At 39.6% G+C, this 13,859-nt stretch overlaps 3 protein-coding genes across 3 annotated transcripts in view; 2 read left to right on the top strand and 1 right to left on the bottom strand.

Moving 5' to 3' along the window:
* scn8ab (sodium channel, voltage gated, type VIII, alpha subunit b) overlaps positions 1–5,570 on the bottom strand; it is a 54,209-nt gene extending 48,639 nt beyond the window's left edge. The window contains exons 1-2 of the mRNA XM_069677565.1: positions 5,474–5,570; positions 1,571–1,908 (exon numbers count right to left, since the gene is read on the bottom strand). Coding sequence (XP_069533666.1) covers positions 1,571–1,852 — 282 coding nt within the window. The 5' untranslated portion in view covers positions 1,853–1,908; positions 5,474–5,570. The remainder of the gene's footprint in view (positions 1–1,570; positions 1,909–5,473) is intronic.
* Positions 5,571–9,894: 4,324 nt separating this feature from the next.
* Positions 9,895–11,924, top strand: LOC138606017 (thiol S-methyltransferase TMT1A-like). The gene is made up of 2 exons (XM_069678476.1): positions 9,895–10,416; positions 11,310–11,924. Exons 1-2 carry the CDS (start codon positions 9,922–9,924, stop codon positions 11,541–11,543), a joined length of 729 nt encoding a protein of 242 aa, XP_069534577.1. The 5' UTR covers positions 9,895–9,921; the 3' UTR covers positions 11,544–11,924.
* A 222-nt stretch (positions 11,925–12,146) lies between these two features.
* Positions 12,147–13,597, top strand: LOC138606305 (thiol S-methyltransferase TMT1A-like). The gene is made up of 2 exons (XM_069678770.1): positions 12,147–12,644; positions 13,361–13,597. The coding sequence occupies exons 1-2, from the start codon at positions 12,147–12,149 to the stop codon at positions 13,595–13,597; spliced, it is 735 nt and encodes a 244-aa protein (XP_069534871.1).
* Positions 13,598–13,859: the final 262 nt, after the last annotated feature.

The raw sequence follows: 13,859 nt of genomic DNA, 5'->3' as shown, positions 1-13,859 counted from the left end.
ATGTTAGGTTATGTTAGCATTCATCCACTTAATAGCTTATGGTGATATTCACAAGAAGCGGCTGAATGCTAACTTTAGCTCTAGTCTGATGCCCAGCTAATGGGTTGTCAAATATGTTGTTTCGACTAGGTTAAGTCTGTTTACATCTTTTAACTCGTATCTTATAAAACTTTCATAAGTTAATGTTAGGTAATGTTAGTATTCATCCACTTTATAGCTGATGATGACATTAGCCAGGAAGTTGCTGAATTCCAACATTAGCCGTTTTCAGATCTGTTTTCTTCAGATTTGAGATATCAAATATGTTGTTTTAACTTGAAATATGGAAAAATGTTAGTCCTGCTTTTCACTATCCACTGTCTTTCCAGTTGCTGATTGTATGGAAGTATTTAAGTGATAATGAACTGTCTACATTTATAGGACAGCATTTGAGCTTCCCACCCTGAGCGTGATGTCAGAGGAAAATGGCTGCCAATGAAAAAATGGTTGCAGTGTATCAAAAAAGGAGAGATATTATACTTTAATATCTGCATGTTTCTATACATTTGTCAACATAAATATGCAGTCTGTTCTCTGTCATTGTCTGAGATGTAGCTTATGGTTAATGGTAGGTTCGCGTTGTCAGGGTCAAAGTCATCCCATTCATTCTTTAAGGTTGAAATCTGTAACTTACTATGTTCTTTAGAAGGAAACACTATAACAAGGGACACACTTATACAATTGTTACAATTAAAACAGTCACTTTGTCCTCAATTCTAGAAACAGGGTTAGTGACAAAACATGACAGTTGTTAATCACTGCAATTCAAGTCCAGTGCTTGCAAGGAGGAAATGTGGTCAGTGTGCTAGTAATGTATAAGAAGCAAATAATCATAAATGTATTGATCTCAATAATGGTGAATGCAACATCGCTCGCAGTGTATTTGCATTAAGTCGTATTGATTAATTGTACAACAATGTGGAAACGTGAACAACAATGGAAACACTGCAGATCAGGATGCAAACCACAACAGAAACCACATCATAGAGATAATGCTGATAAAGATAAGTGTATGGTACCAATGTGCACTGGATGTTTAGTTTAGCATGCAGCTGCATTTTAAAGCCCTGTACAACAATAGCTAAACTGTGATTGAAAATTGTTGCACACTAGTCATGTGTGTGTGTTTTTATCACAAAACAATTTGCTATAGGACTGATGGCATTCAGACATAATGGTGAGTCTAGCATCCCCCATTGCTGTTACATCATCTTAACCACTCTGCCTATGTTGTGTTTTGATTGTAAGAAACTCACAGGCCTTGTATGGTCTCGTGTTCCTCATAATAAGATGAGATTTCCGTTATGACAGGGATTTCATATTACCTGTGATTGTTACTTTATTAGTTCAGAATCACAAGGGAAAACATTGCCCAATTGAAGACTAAGCATAGCTGAATAATACATCTAAAAATACTCACTATCTGCTGTATAAATCAATCAACTACTTAAAGGAAATGCTCATTTTTAAAGGGTTTTTCAGATATGTTGGGGGAAACTGGGTGATGAATTTGGCCTGTGTGACAACTCACTTTCTTGTTCAGATAGAACGGGTCCAAGTCCTCCAGCGGTGTGGCAGCAAACCCATCAGGAATATCGCCGTAGATGAAGGGCAGGCTCTTCCCAGCCTCCAGGTCACTGTTGGGCTTGATCTCATTCTCGTCAGACGTGTCCCGGTGACTGCTGTCCGACCTGGGCTTGGGTGGCTTTTTGTTCTTCTCTTCATTGATGCGCTTCTCGATGTTAGCGAGCGACTCCGGGGTGAATTTCTTGAAGCTGTCAGGTCCTGGGGGTGCAAGAAGGGGTGCGGCCATGTTTTCATCCTGCAGCTATTTCCTTTTTATTGGTTTTCCATCCCAGACATCCAGCTCTGAGAGGAAGGAGGAGAGGGACACAGGGTGAGGAAGTGAAGCAGAGTGGATACAAGATGCTGAGCTGAGAGAAAAGTGATTCATAAACAAAATGGAGAAACATTAAAAAAAAAAATCCCCCAAAAAGTGTTTTAAAATCCAAATAAACTGACTGGACAACAAATGGTTATGATTAACATTGTTGTTAAACCAGCAGATTTGCAGCCCTGTTCTGTTTCAGTGTTGCTCAAAGCCTCACAGATGGAATTTTCTAGCTCTGCCACAGAAGGCAAACAAAGCAAGTAAAGCTGGAAAAGTGCAAACATTTGGAACATGGGCCAGTAGGCACGATTTCTGCTCCCTCCATCAGGCTTAATGACTAAAGCCCTGATCCTGTATCCACTAAAGCTGAAGTCTGGTACCCAGCACACACAGCAAGCAGTGCTTTTGTGACCCTGACAGCGAGGAAGCACGTCTCTTCTTGTGTTTATACTTGCAAATGATTTGCTCTTTAACCCACAAAAAAATCTGTCTAAGCCTCCATTTCACAAGTTTCTGACATGAAATTCTTTATTTCTTAGAACGTTTCCTTTGTAACTATCTTTGCCAAGAAGAACCATTTCGTATTACGATTATCTCTAACATTATTCATACTGTTTAAATTAACAATGTATGATGGCAATGTAATAGTGGTACTGCTGGACTCCCTCAGAACAAACATGCAGGCGTGCAGCTTTATACAGCTCATTGTTTTAGCATATAAAACTCTATGACTAACCAGGAATAGCTCTCACTGGTGATGCCTATAAAATAAGTGGGTCCTAGGTCAGGCTGGGTAGTGTATTTGCATTACAATAATTCAAATTTGGCCAGTAAATTGGTTGAAAATAATGCATTCACTGTTATTAAAACCATTTGTTGTTTTGTGTTGTTTGACAAACCCTTTCATCTGCTTATTTTGCAGGTCTGAGAAAAATGTATACCTCTAGAAATGTCAGCTGGCCCCAGCCTAGGCCACAGTTTCTACATGCTACAGTAATGAAACAATGACAAGGAAATTTAAGTTATTAATCTATTTATAATTAAACCTCCTAAACTGTTGAAATGTGTCCAAAAGATAGTTGAAAAAATATTGCTGTAGATTATTCAACCTGTGGGGCTCTGACTCATTGTTAAAACAGTAGGGCTGTAATAACGTTGTCACCTGCATCTCTCCAGGAGCCTACCACAGATTAATTTCTCTCCCCAGGTTGCTGTCTGATACACTGTATTTGACAGTCAAGTCAGGCTCTCAAATATTATACACTGTGTGCAACATTCAGTGAAACCATAACAGAGGTACAGACCTGGAAATGAATTAGATAGAACTCAGACATCCACTGGCAGAGAGACCTCCAACAGCCCGGTATCTTCGAGAAAAAAGCAGCACAGGCAAACAGAAGAGGGTTGAAGTCCTGTTCAAGTAACCCAACCTCGGCACAACCTCCAAGTCTCCTTCCACCAATGCTACATCAATTGATCTACCGTCAAGGTGATTCAAAGCAGGATGCACTAGCATGGCCAGCAGTGCATGTGCACTTTACACATAATGTTAAGAGACTCATAAAAACAGAGAAGCTGAAAGGCGAGCAGGAGGAAATGTTGCAGATGTTGCGTTCGATGTCCGCTAGCTCAATAGGTCATATCAAAAACACAACATAAAATGCAACAAAAGCTAAAACATGTTCATTAAAAAAAAAAAAAAAAGACTGCTCTGCTCACTCTTAGATTAACACGAAAGGAGCATTTAAGCGGAGGTAATCGCCACCAAATCCGTGCACCCCATAACCGCTCTCTTTTTAATCCATGATGAGTCGAGTGGGTCCGGAAATTAAAAAAACTGATGGATGACAGAAAGAAAGCTCAACAACTCGGACAGTCTTGTTTGCCTTCAGAATAAACCACGAGCTTGTCGCTGTCCGGTTCTGATGAGCAGCGTTTAGCTAAAATGCTCCTGTAGCCTATGCTGCTGCGTCCTCTGTGCGGAGGAAAGACATCCAAACGCACCACGGCTTCCGTCCCGTCCCGTCACTGGAAAAACCGTCTATTCTGCTCATATACTCTGACAACTGATGGAGCTAACCGGACACAGCGGTGAGGAGGTGGTGTAGCCTATAGGGAACTTGCATCACAGTCGTACTGTTCGCCAAATAACTTAAACATAATTAATTTCCTGCAGTGGTGTCCAAATGCTGCCTGTCTTTAAATGTAAAGATATTCACAGCATATCTGAGAATATGTGCACCTACAGGCCCAAGTCCAGCTTTCCTTGGGGAATAAACTCAGCAGCCAAATATTAAAGAGGCCTCAAATAACCCCTCTTATCCTATTGGGGTGGGTGCCACGTTCTTCCTGTCTGAGCTGAGTCGATTTCAGGTAAAGTTATGACGTCCTGACTGGAAATTTTCACGAATTATGATAATTCAGTTTGAACAGGAAAGGCGGAAATGGTGAAACATGGGTCATTAGGACCAGTGTAGAGATAAAAACACATATAGATGAAAGAAAACTTTCTCCCTGGTGCTCATTATGTCTCATTTGAGCGTCATCCACCCTCAGTGAAGTCCACTGTTTAACAGCGAGGCGCGCCGGTGTCCTATAGGGCCAAAGCCTAAAATACTGCAGTGTGGTTTATTGCTGCTATAGGCTCATACTAACAAACTCCTACTAGGTCAGTTGAATGCACGAGCTGTGTACTGACAACTCATCCTCAGCTGAAAGCAGCTTTTAGCACATCCGTTCAACGCACTTCATATCGAAATAAACATTTTACAGCCAAACAGGAGAGCGAAACTAAAACGGCCTTAAGGCTATACCACACCCGTATATGTTTATTTTAAGCGACATAGACCCAGAGGCTCCATATGATGCGGCTTTATAGTGTCAACAAGATCGGGAATTTTTTAAATGGGGGATACTGCGAGAAAATACCAGAAATGGGTGCCGCGGCCCCTTTGAGGACTGCCAAAGTAAAGACGCACCTTCCTCCTCACGCAATACAGTCTCCAAGAGGGAGGGAGGGGGGCGAAGAGGTGGAGTATGGGGGCGGGTGTGCGGGGGGTAAAACTACCATAGTTATAAAATAATGGCAGTGGAAAATAATGCTACCTAAAATGACTCTGCATGCGACGCATTATTCACGCACTCGAAGCATGCAGGCGAGTTATTGTCGCCACTCGGAGAAGTTTGACGTGATCTCACTTCTCCTCCATCCCGTATGCGTATGTCTCCCATACTGACACAGTGAAATGTCATTCCATCCAGCGGCAGGCCAACACCCAAAATAACAAGCTGCCTCCCTGTTTTCTACCACCTCGCATCAGAAATCCATCTTTTCACGCTGAAAATCACGTCCTATCTAGTTCGTGTTTCCCAGCATACATGTTTGTCCATGGACTGGCAGAGAGCCGTCCACAGACGGCGAGGAAAAGATGCTGAGAGGGACCGCTCTGCGGCACTGGGATGCAGTCAGTCGACAAAGTAGGACTGCGATCCATCCCACGATACATAATCTCAGGCAAAGCAGAAAACAGATTGTCTACTTACTTTTTCTCGCATTAACAGAAATCCAGACAGGCGTCACTGAACTGCAGATGTAGAAAAGAGACGAGAGTAACTGCGGCTGTCGCCATATTGTTGCTGCTATCTTCCTTCCCAGTGCGTGCGGCTACCCTGCATAATTGATGACTCTCAGCAAATTGTTAGGGAGTGTCGGTAAATGCCTTTAGCTTCAATAACGGACAAGAGACCGCAGCATCGTAAGCAGAAAAAAAAAACAGTGTTCATGTAACAGCAGTCATTGATATTCTGGATGGGATTGGTTTTGAGATTGGAAAAATATTTGTTGTTGATTTTTATCTGTGGTAAAAAAATAAAGTGTTGTTTTAGATTTAGACCCTAACAAGACACATTCAAGACAATTCTGGGCATATAAAGAGAGTTTATGTAACCTATAAAATATTTTTAAAATCGACCTATACACCCACTATTGAACCATAATTGCAATACTGTCATAAATTAAAGTTTAATAATAATAAAAAAGAAGAAATTATTTGTGTGATTATAATCAACTTCAGTGTAGGCTTTGCAGGTGTAGTTGCATGAACAAAAATAAAGAAATAATAATTTTATTTATTGAATAATAAATAGTTTCAGTTTTCATAGAATTCAATGAAGCTGTTTCATTTTGCATTGTGTTTTTCCCAAGTAAAACCGGTCTAGTTGAATGGACCTGAATCGGTCACTAATCAATGTGTGAGTTAAGGTTTAAAACAAATAGGAGCCTGATACTGAAGCAGCTGAAAATAATTCACATTCAGTTTCATTTGCAAACAGTGGGAACTTATCTATACTACTGCTGTAATATCTTCTGTGAAAAAGGCCTTGTTAGAGTAACTGAAACCTTGCGACTACAACCACATACATTACATTCCCTGCTGACAACAGACCAAACCATGTCAAGATCCATAATCTGGTATTTCCCCTAAAACCTGGGATGTAAGCACAAAATAGTACACATGTAGCCTCGTCCTGTAAAGGTCGGCCTTAAACAAATCAAAGGATAATAAATCATACACTACTATAATTAAAGGTGCAGGCAGAGTGCATGGCTTTGTGTGGTTAATTCAGAAGCAAAATGGGGCTTTATCTTTTAAAACTATTTGAGTTTCTTAAGAGATTCTGCTTCCAGCCTAATGATGATTATTTGTTACACAGTGGGATTCCTATGTTTGGTTGTAATAGTCCTTAATATAATGCAATGCAATGTAAGCAGTTCATCTTCATGATTTAATTAACACACTTCATTCTGTCTTGAACAGACACACAATAAAGAATTGGATATGCGTCATTGACCAGACTGTGTGTGTGGTTTGCCAAGTTTTAAATGTTAATGCTGTACCATAAATGTTGAATAGTGTTGTCTGTAAGAGGAGAAAAGTGTGCGCAGTTTTATTGGAACAAACACAAACTGCTCACAATCAGACACTGACGGAAATCACTTCCAACATATTGTGACCCTTTGTTCAAAGGCTTCACCCTTGATAATACAAGGTTGGAGGATTATATAGACAGTGTTTTGAATGTGACCCAACAATGTCTCCATCTTGTGGAAATGTTCAGAACTGCAGCTTAAGTTCAGCAGAAAAGCAAATGGTTGGCAAACACACACAAAAAAGGCTGTGGTCAAATAGTCGAAAAAAATTACATCCTAACCTCTTTTTCTATTGATGAAAAAGCAAGAGGTCAAGGAAAGAAAGTAAGTAAGAGGCAGCCTTTGTAAGAGCTGGTTGAGGCTAAGGACAGGGGCCTCAATGCTTCCTTTCTTATCTCCTTCAGCAAAAACTGGACCATGTTTTCTGAGAGGAAGAAGATCATTGAATCCCAGAATTCCTTCTGGCAGCAGCATTTAAAGCTGCACACCACTCAGCATAGAACAAATATAATACATTTAACAATTATTCAATCACACGAAGTGTCGATGGATTTTAGCAGTCTGGGTTACAAAATTAAAGTTAAGGTGCTGGATAATAAATAACATAACACTGAGACATTAACCCAGTATTGCATATGCATTGTGTCACACCATGCTGGGTCAATTTTTAACCCAGTGTTTTTTATGTGAACACGTATTCATTCATTCAGCTGCTTTCCAGTTCAGACTTACAGTACATTTCATGGTAAATAATTAAGAATGTAACCTACATCTCAATAAATGCTGACACATAGAGACAGACAACCTTTCACCTACCAACCTACGGGGAATTTTAGACTCACCCAATAAGCTGACGAGCATTTCTTTGGACGGTGGGGGACAGGGAGGGAAACCACACATACACAGGGAGAACATGCAATCTTCTAGCTGCTAACCACTGCACCACCGTGCAGCCCCTGGATACATATAGATGGCTGAAAATGAGGAAAAGATTAAAACATGCTTTAAATAAATCAGCAAATTTAGCTCCAGTAAATGTTCCCACCTCGTATAGGACTGGTCTCAACATGAACAATGGTATAGCTTAAATACTGAGCCCTTGATGAGTAGTGCGAAAGTGACTTTTATTTTGTTCTTCTTGGCTCTGTTCTCGAGTTAACTGCATTTAAAATTAAACAACAGCTGTAAAGTAAGTGGAGCTTGAGTTGAGATTGTTTTAAAGGTCAAGACTGAAGTGTGAATCCAGAGTTTGAAACCAACATGGATGAGACCTTGTTTGAGTTTGAACATCTACATGATAATCCCATTTATCCAACATCATCTGCGAATGTAGAATTAAGATACGGTCAACAAACAAGTAGACCTTTAATTGACATTGTTTTGTCAAATGAGGTTAAAGTGCCAATTTGAGCATTCATTTATAGGTGACAATATTAATATCAGATGAACAAGTGTTATCTTTTTTTAGACACAATCTATTAAAGCTTTTAAGTGAAGTCAGATAAGGGAAAATGTAGATAAACCTAGCATATACTGTACAGTTGACGTTCTTAGTTAATAAACGACTGTCCTGACATTTGAACCACAGACAGGCCTGTTCTCACAGCTTCTCTTCTTGTCTGGTTAAAGGGCTTTTTGCTTTCAGTCTGGTCTCAAGCAAGTTAAACATATTCTCAGCTAAACTCAAGTGACTGACTGACTTGACAGATAAAGAACGTCCCACAAACTGGACAGACAATATACAAGAAGTGCTACAAGTCTGACGCAACTCAATACAGTATTATAAAGAATAAGTAACTGCATGTCTGTAATGGTTTGCTTGTAACAGCAACCACACCAAGAATTTTGACCAAATACTTCTTTTCAGCCTTTTTAGTCTGTTTAGCTCAATGTTTTGGCTCCCCAGCCTGAAAATGTAGTGCTTGGTTTAGCATCATTATAAGAAACAGATGTTTAACATTACAGCAACACAGGAAGAACCATTTTTTTAAAATTAAATTAGCTAGGGAAGAAGGTCAAACAGCTTACTTAATAAAGAGCCAAGAACTACCTGTCTCTATATTTTTTCTTCTTTGAAGAGAGAATAGAGCTTTTAAAAAAAAGTGGATATTGGACAGGCTGTCAGAAATATGATACCAAATGAATGTTAATGTTAGCCCCTCTCTGCTAGTGCCAGTTGTTAGCTTACTTTTGACCTGATTGTGGGCTTGTTGGCCAGTTAAGGAGATCTTCTGCCCTCAAGTGGCAATAGCTTGTATTTAAATACTGCGGTCCTTGCACTTTCGTTAGCTTTACTTCCTCTAAGTCTTTGGGATTTTTCGAGGGAAGTTGCTGTCGCTTTGGGTTGCACAGTAAATTGCCTAAAGACAAGCTGAGTCAGTCTGTGCCTTTTTCTCTTAAAGAGAGTCCACTAGATATAGACTGTACTGAGTTTAGGCAACTAGCTTAACACAAGTTAAACACTAAGGGAACTAACACTTGAGGCCTGTCAGCTAAGCAAATAGCAATGATCCTATTATATAAATTCGTTTTAGTGTCACGCCTCTTACCGCGTGAACTGTTGTGCAAGGCTGGAAGTTTTCGGTTTCGGGCATCTTTCCAACGACTGTAACATCACTTTGAATTTGAATTCAGTTAGTGGCTTCTGTGGTGACCGGATGTGACAACATAAAATACAATCACAAGCACAATATGTTTTTATGTTATAATTTATTATCAACTCTCATGTATTGTTTTATACTTGTGCTTGCCGTAATACAGCATGTAAATTCGAATTTGTTAAATAAAGTAACAAAAAACAAGCATAATATGTACTGAAATGGTAATAAAAGCGGATATTGGATTTAGCGTTAATTGTTTTACAACAGTATTCTCGAAGCTTATTACTTCATTAACACTGTTCTTTTTTTTATATATATATATATACTCTTTTTTTATGTCAACGTTTATTTTGAAAATTTCACCGGACCTTCTATTCAAGCTCCCTGAACCTATATAAGTCAGCTAACTTGACAACTTGCTGTTGACACTGGTACTCGCCACGCTAGTTTCAGTTTGCAAAATGGCTCTTCTAATGCGATTTTTCACATTGGTTGTTAATGTGTTGTGCTTGCCTCTTCACCTGATGGAAGCGGTCGGCCTGTATAAAATATACAAGCACATCTTCCCGATTTGCTTATATCGGCTTTCTATATCGTACAACAAGAAAATGCACGACAAGAAGCTCGAACTGTTTCGCAGTCTCTCCGAGTTTAAAAAGCCTGGCAAGCAGCTCACAGTGTTGGAGATTGGCTGCGGAACGGGCACAAATTTCAAGTATTATCTGGCTGGTTGCAAGGTGATCTGCACTGATCCGAACCCCAACTTTCAGAAATATCTGAAGACCTCCATAACCGAGAACGACCAGCTCACGTATGAGAAGTTTCTGGTGGCATCGGGCGAGGACATGGGGGCAATTGAGGATGAATCGGTAGACGCTGTTGTCTGCACCCTGGTGCTCTGCTCTGTCAACAGCATTCCCCAAACTCTGCGAGAGGTGCACCGCATTCTGAGACCAGTGAGTCATCTGTTACTCCTGTTTTTCAGTCCTAATAAATGCTGATTTGCAGCCATAGCCTAACTGTTATCCAGGCTACTGTTCTAATGTTGCTACTGTTATGCAACTGTGACAGTTGAAAATAAGCTGCCACGTTTATTCGATTAATCTATGGAAAGAAATTGACTGCTAACTATATTAAAAATGCTAAATTGATCCAGTCATTTTACAAGAAAAAATGTCACATTTGCTGGCTAAGAAAAGCTGCTTATCTTTGCCATTGATGATGGTAAATATGAACTTTTTGACGGTTGTTTGCACAGACCAAAACAATCAGCAGATTAATCAATTATTGAATTGAAAGATACTTAGAGCCCTACATAATAATAAACTCACTAAACTCACATCAACAAAATATATATGTTTTAGTAGGACTTTATCATATTTTGTAAAATGTATGAAATGTACTTTTAGTTAAGTATTTAAATTCAAATACCATATAACCATACTGGTTATAGATTAATGTAAGCTTATTGTAAATGTAAACCTTTGGTCTATGTGCTCACATTAAAGCAGTGTCCACATTGGGTTCTGTAAATATTTAATTTCCTATATTCTCAGATGTGAAATAAGGACAGTGGAACTATTATGTTATCAGCAAAGGTTATATTTACATAGTTGTCAGCAAATGTATCATTAACAATATTATCACCTTTGTGTTAACAATAATGCAGTTTGAATACATGTGCCAGCCTATATACTCAGACTTAATTAAATATTAATAACAAGTGTTAAAGTTTTTGTAAAATGTTACAGAAATAAAGATGAACCATGTAACATGACGGGGTAATCATGAAAACCTGTTTGTGCTAAGGAAGGGGGGAAAACACACTCAACAAATGTTTGCTCTGCAGGGTGGAGGCTTCTTCTTCATGGAGCACGTTGTGGCAGATCCCTCCACCTGGGCATACTTCTTCCAACATGTTCTCCAGCCTGTTTGGTACTACTTTGGCGATGGATGTGAAGTAACCCGGGAGACCTGGAAGCATCTGGAGGCAGCTGGATTCTCTGATCTCAAACTAAGACACGTGGACGCACCGCTCATCTTCCTCATAAAACCACACATCATGGGTTATGCTGTGAAATAGATTCTGTATGAGTACTATAGCTTTAGCCTTACCAGAGTCTAACTTTGCAGAGCACTTAATTAGTCTCCTTTTGTGATGTGATTAATCCACAGTAATAGAGACAACACCTTTCACTTTGATAATGATTTTAATTTTATAATCGAAAACCTTTTGTGTCTTGTGAAGACAAAGTATAATCATTAGATATAACCTTTACATAGAGAGCACACAACTATAATTCTGCTTGCTGTTAAACTGTAAAATAGACAGTATTTCAATGTTTGTATGATCTGTCATTTTCAATCTCCAAGCAGCTTACTGAGATGCTAGATAATTCCTGTCTATTAATGTTGAACTTTGGGCTTCTATTTCATTGATGTAATAAAGCTAATTGTGATGGTGGCGAAAGGTTGAATCCTGTTACATGTTTTTGTTTACCTATTCAACGAGCATAGAAATGATACAAACAGGCAAGTTGTACCAGGCCTCACATGCACCATCTCGTGGTAAAAGTGCGACACGGACAATGTCGTCCAGGTATTAAGAGTAATCTTTTGATCTTCTCACGTTGCCTGGTTGAAGATGTCTTCAAATAGGCTTTGTTTACGATTAGCGGAGAAGAAAATGAGCTCCTGCCTTATGACATTATGCAGACTACTTTGTTTAGTGTTAACGTTACCATTACATCTAATGGAGGTCACGGGCCTGTACGGTATGTACAAACGCCTATTTCCCTTGCTTGCCTACAATATAACATTTTCCTACAACCATAAGATGCACGAAATGAAGAGAGAGCTTTTCCGAAACGTGGGTAAATTTGCAAACAGTGACGGCACTCTGCGGCTGCTGGAGATCGGCTGTGGCAGCGGGGCAAACTTCAAGTTTTACCCGTACGGCTGCACGGTGGTCTGCACAGACCCCAACCCGCACTTTGAGAAGTACCTGCGGATGAGCATGGACGCAAACACGCACTTGACGTATGACAAGTTTATAGTGGCGCGTGGGGAGGACATGAAGGAAGTGAAGGACGAGTCAGTGGACGTGGTTGTCTGCACCCTGGTTCTCTGTTCTGTGAGCAACGCGCTGCGGGTGCTACACGAGGTGCGGCGAATTCTCAAACCTGTAAGTTCAGTATGCTGCCTTCAAGTACTGTAGTGAATAGTTTATTTATGACTTGATGCACATGGAAAACCTAGCCTGTCTAAAAGCTAGCTTACCTGAAACAATAAAAGACTAAATGTAGATGTTGATACATGTTCCTTCCGGGAAGGCAATGTTACACAATAAAATAAGATAATAGAAATAATTTGATAATTTTGGGGGTCCCTTTGAGGTTCTGGTTTTAGAGGAGTCCCCAATTTGCTGTGCCTGCTGGGTACCACAGCATTGGTTATGATGCTGCATGTAGAATTTATGAAGTATAAAAAAGTTTAGGCTACCTATGGCCATTATACTGTAGATGTTCCTTGTAAAATCCTTGCTGCATTACTCTCACAGTCAGATATCTGAACGATCATCAAGTCATTGCAGACATCTGAATTCAAATCAATTGAATTAACTTCAGAATCACTATACACACCAAATATTCCTAGTTATGGGGAGTTGTGGACTATGTGTAATATACTACTGGTTTAACATTTTGCAGAAGCTTGCTGGTAGTTAAGCTACATTACTATTTGCACTGTGATTCAAGTCATTTAACTAGACTCCTCCCTGGGATAGATTTGCTGTTATTCCCATTTTTGTAGTGTGAGCTAAATTAACCTGAACAGCTATACCCCAAAAACTACTTATCCCTCCTATCCACATAACCTACTTTTGTTGGCTCTCTGTTGCAGGGCGGAGCCTTCTACTTTTTAGAGCATGTGGTCTCTGATCCTTCTTCCTGGACTTACTTCTTCCAGCATGTGCTCGAGCCCCTGTGGTACTATCTCGGGGATGGATGCATGATTACCAGAGCAACATGGAAAGATCTAGAGGCTGCTGGTTTCTCTGAACTTAACCTCAAACACATTGAGGCTCCAGAGGTGACTCTGATGATAAGACCACATATCATGGGGTATTCCATTAAATGACTGAAAATGTTTCCGCATGATGGACTTCAGAAATTCTATGTTTTCAGTATGGGAATATTTTTACCTTATATTAAGTTACTTAACAGTTTGTTACAATAGATCTGTTTACATTGAATTAGGTCCCCCATTAACACTCCTTACAAAACAATGGGTCAAAATATTCTGTATGTTTTTCCAAAAGCATTCAATCTGTGAGAACATGAAATTCGTAAATCTGTAAATATAGCTTAAAATTTAGTAGAAGAAGTGGCCTCAGAGCAAA

This window comes from Semicossyphus pulcher, unplaced genomic scaffold, assembly GCF_022749685.1.
Source record: "Semicossyphus pulcher isolate SPU_LCO1_2020_fin unplaced genomic scaffold, fSemPul1.0.p SCAF_3, whole genome shotgun sequence".
Taxonomy (NCBI): domain Eukaryota; kingdom Metazoa; phylum Chordata; class Actinopteri; order Labriformes; family Labridae; genus Semicossyphus; species Semicossyphus pulcher.
This window is presented reverse-complemented; position numbering and strand designations above follow the sequence as displayed.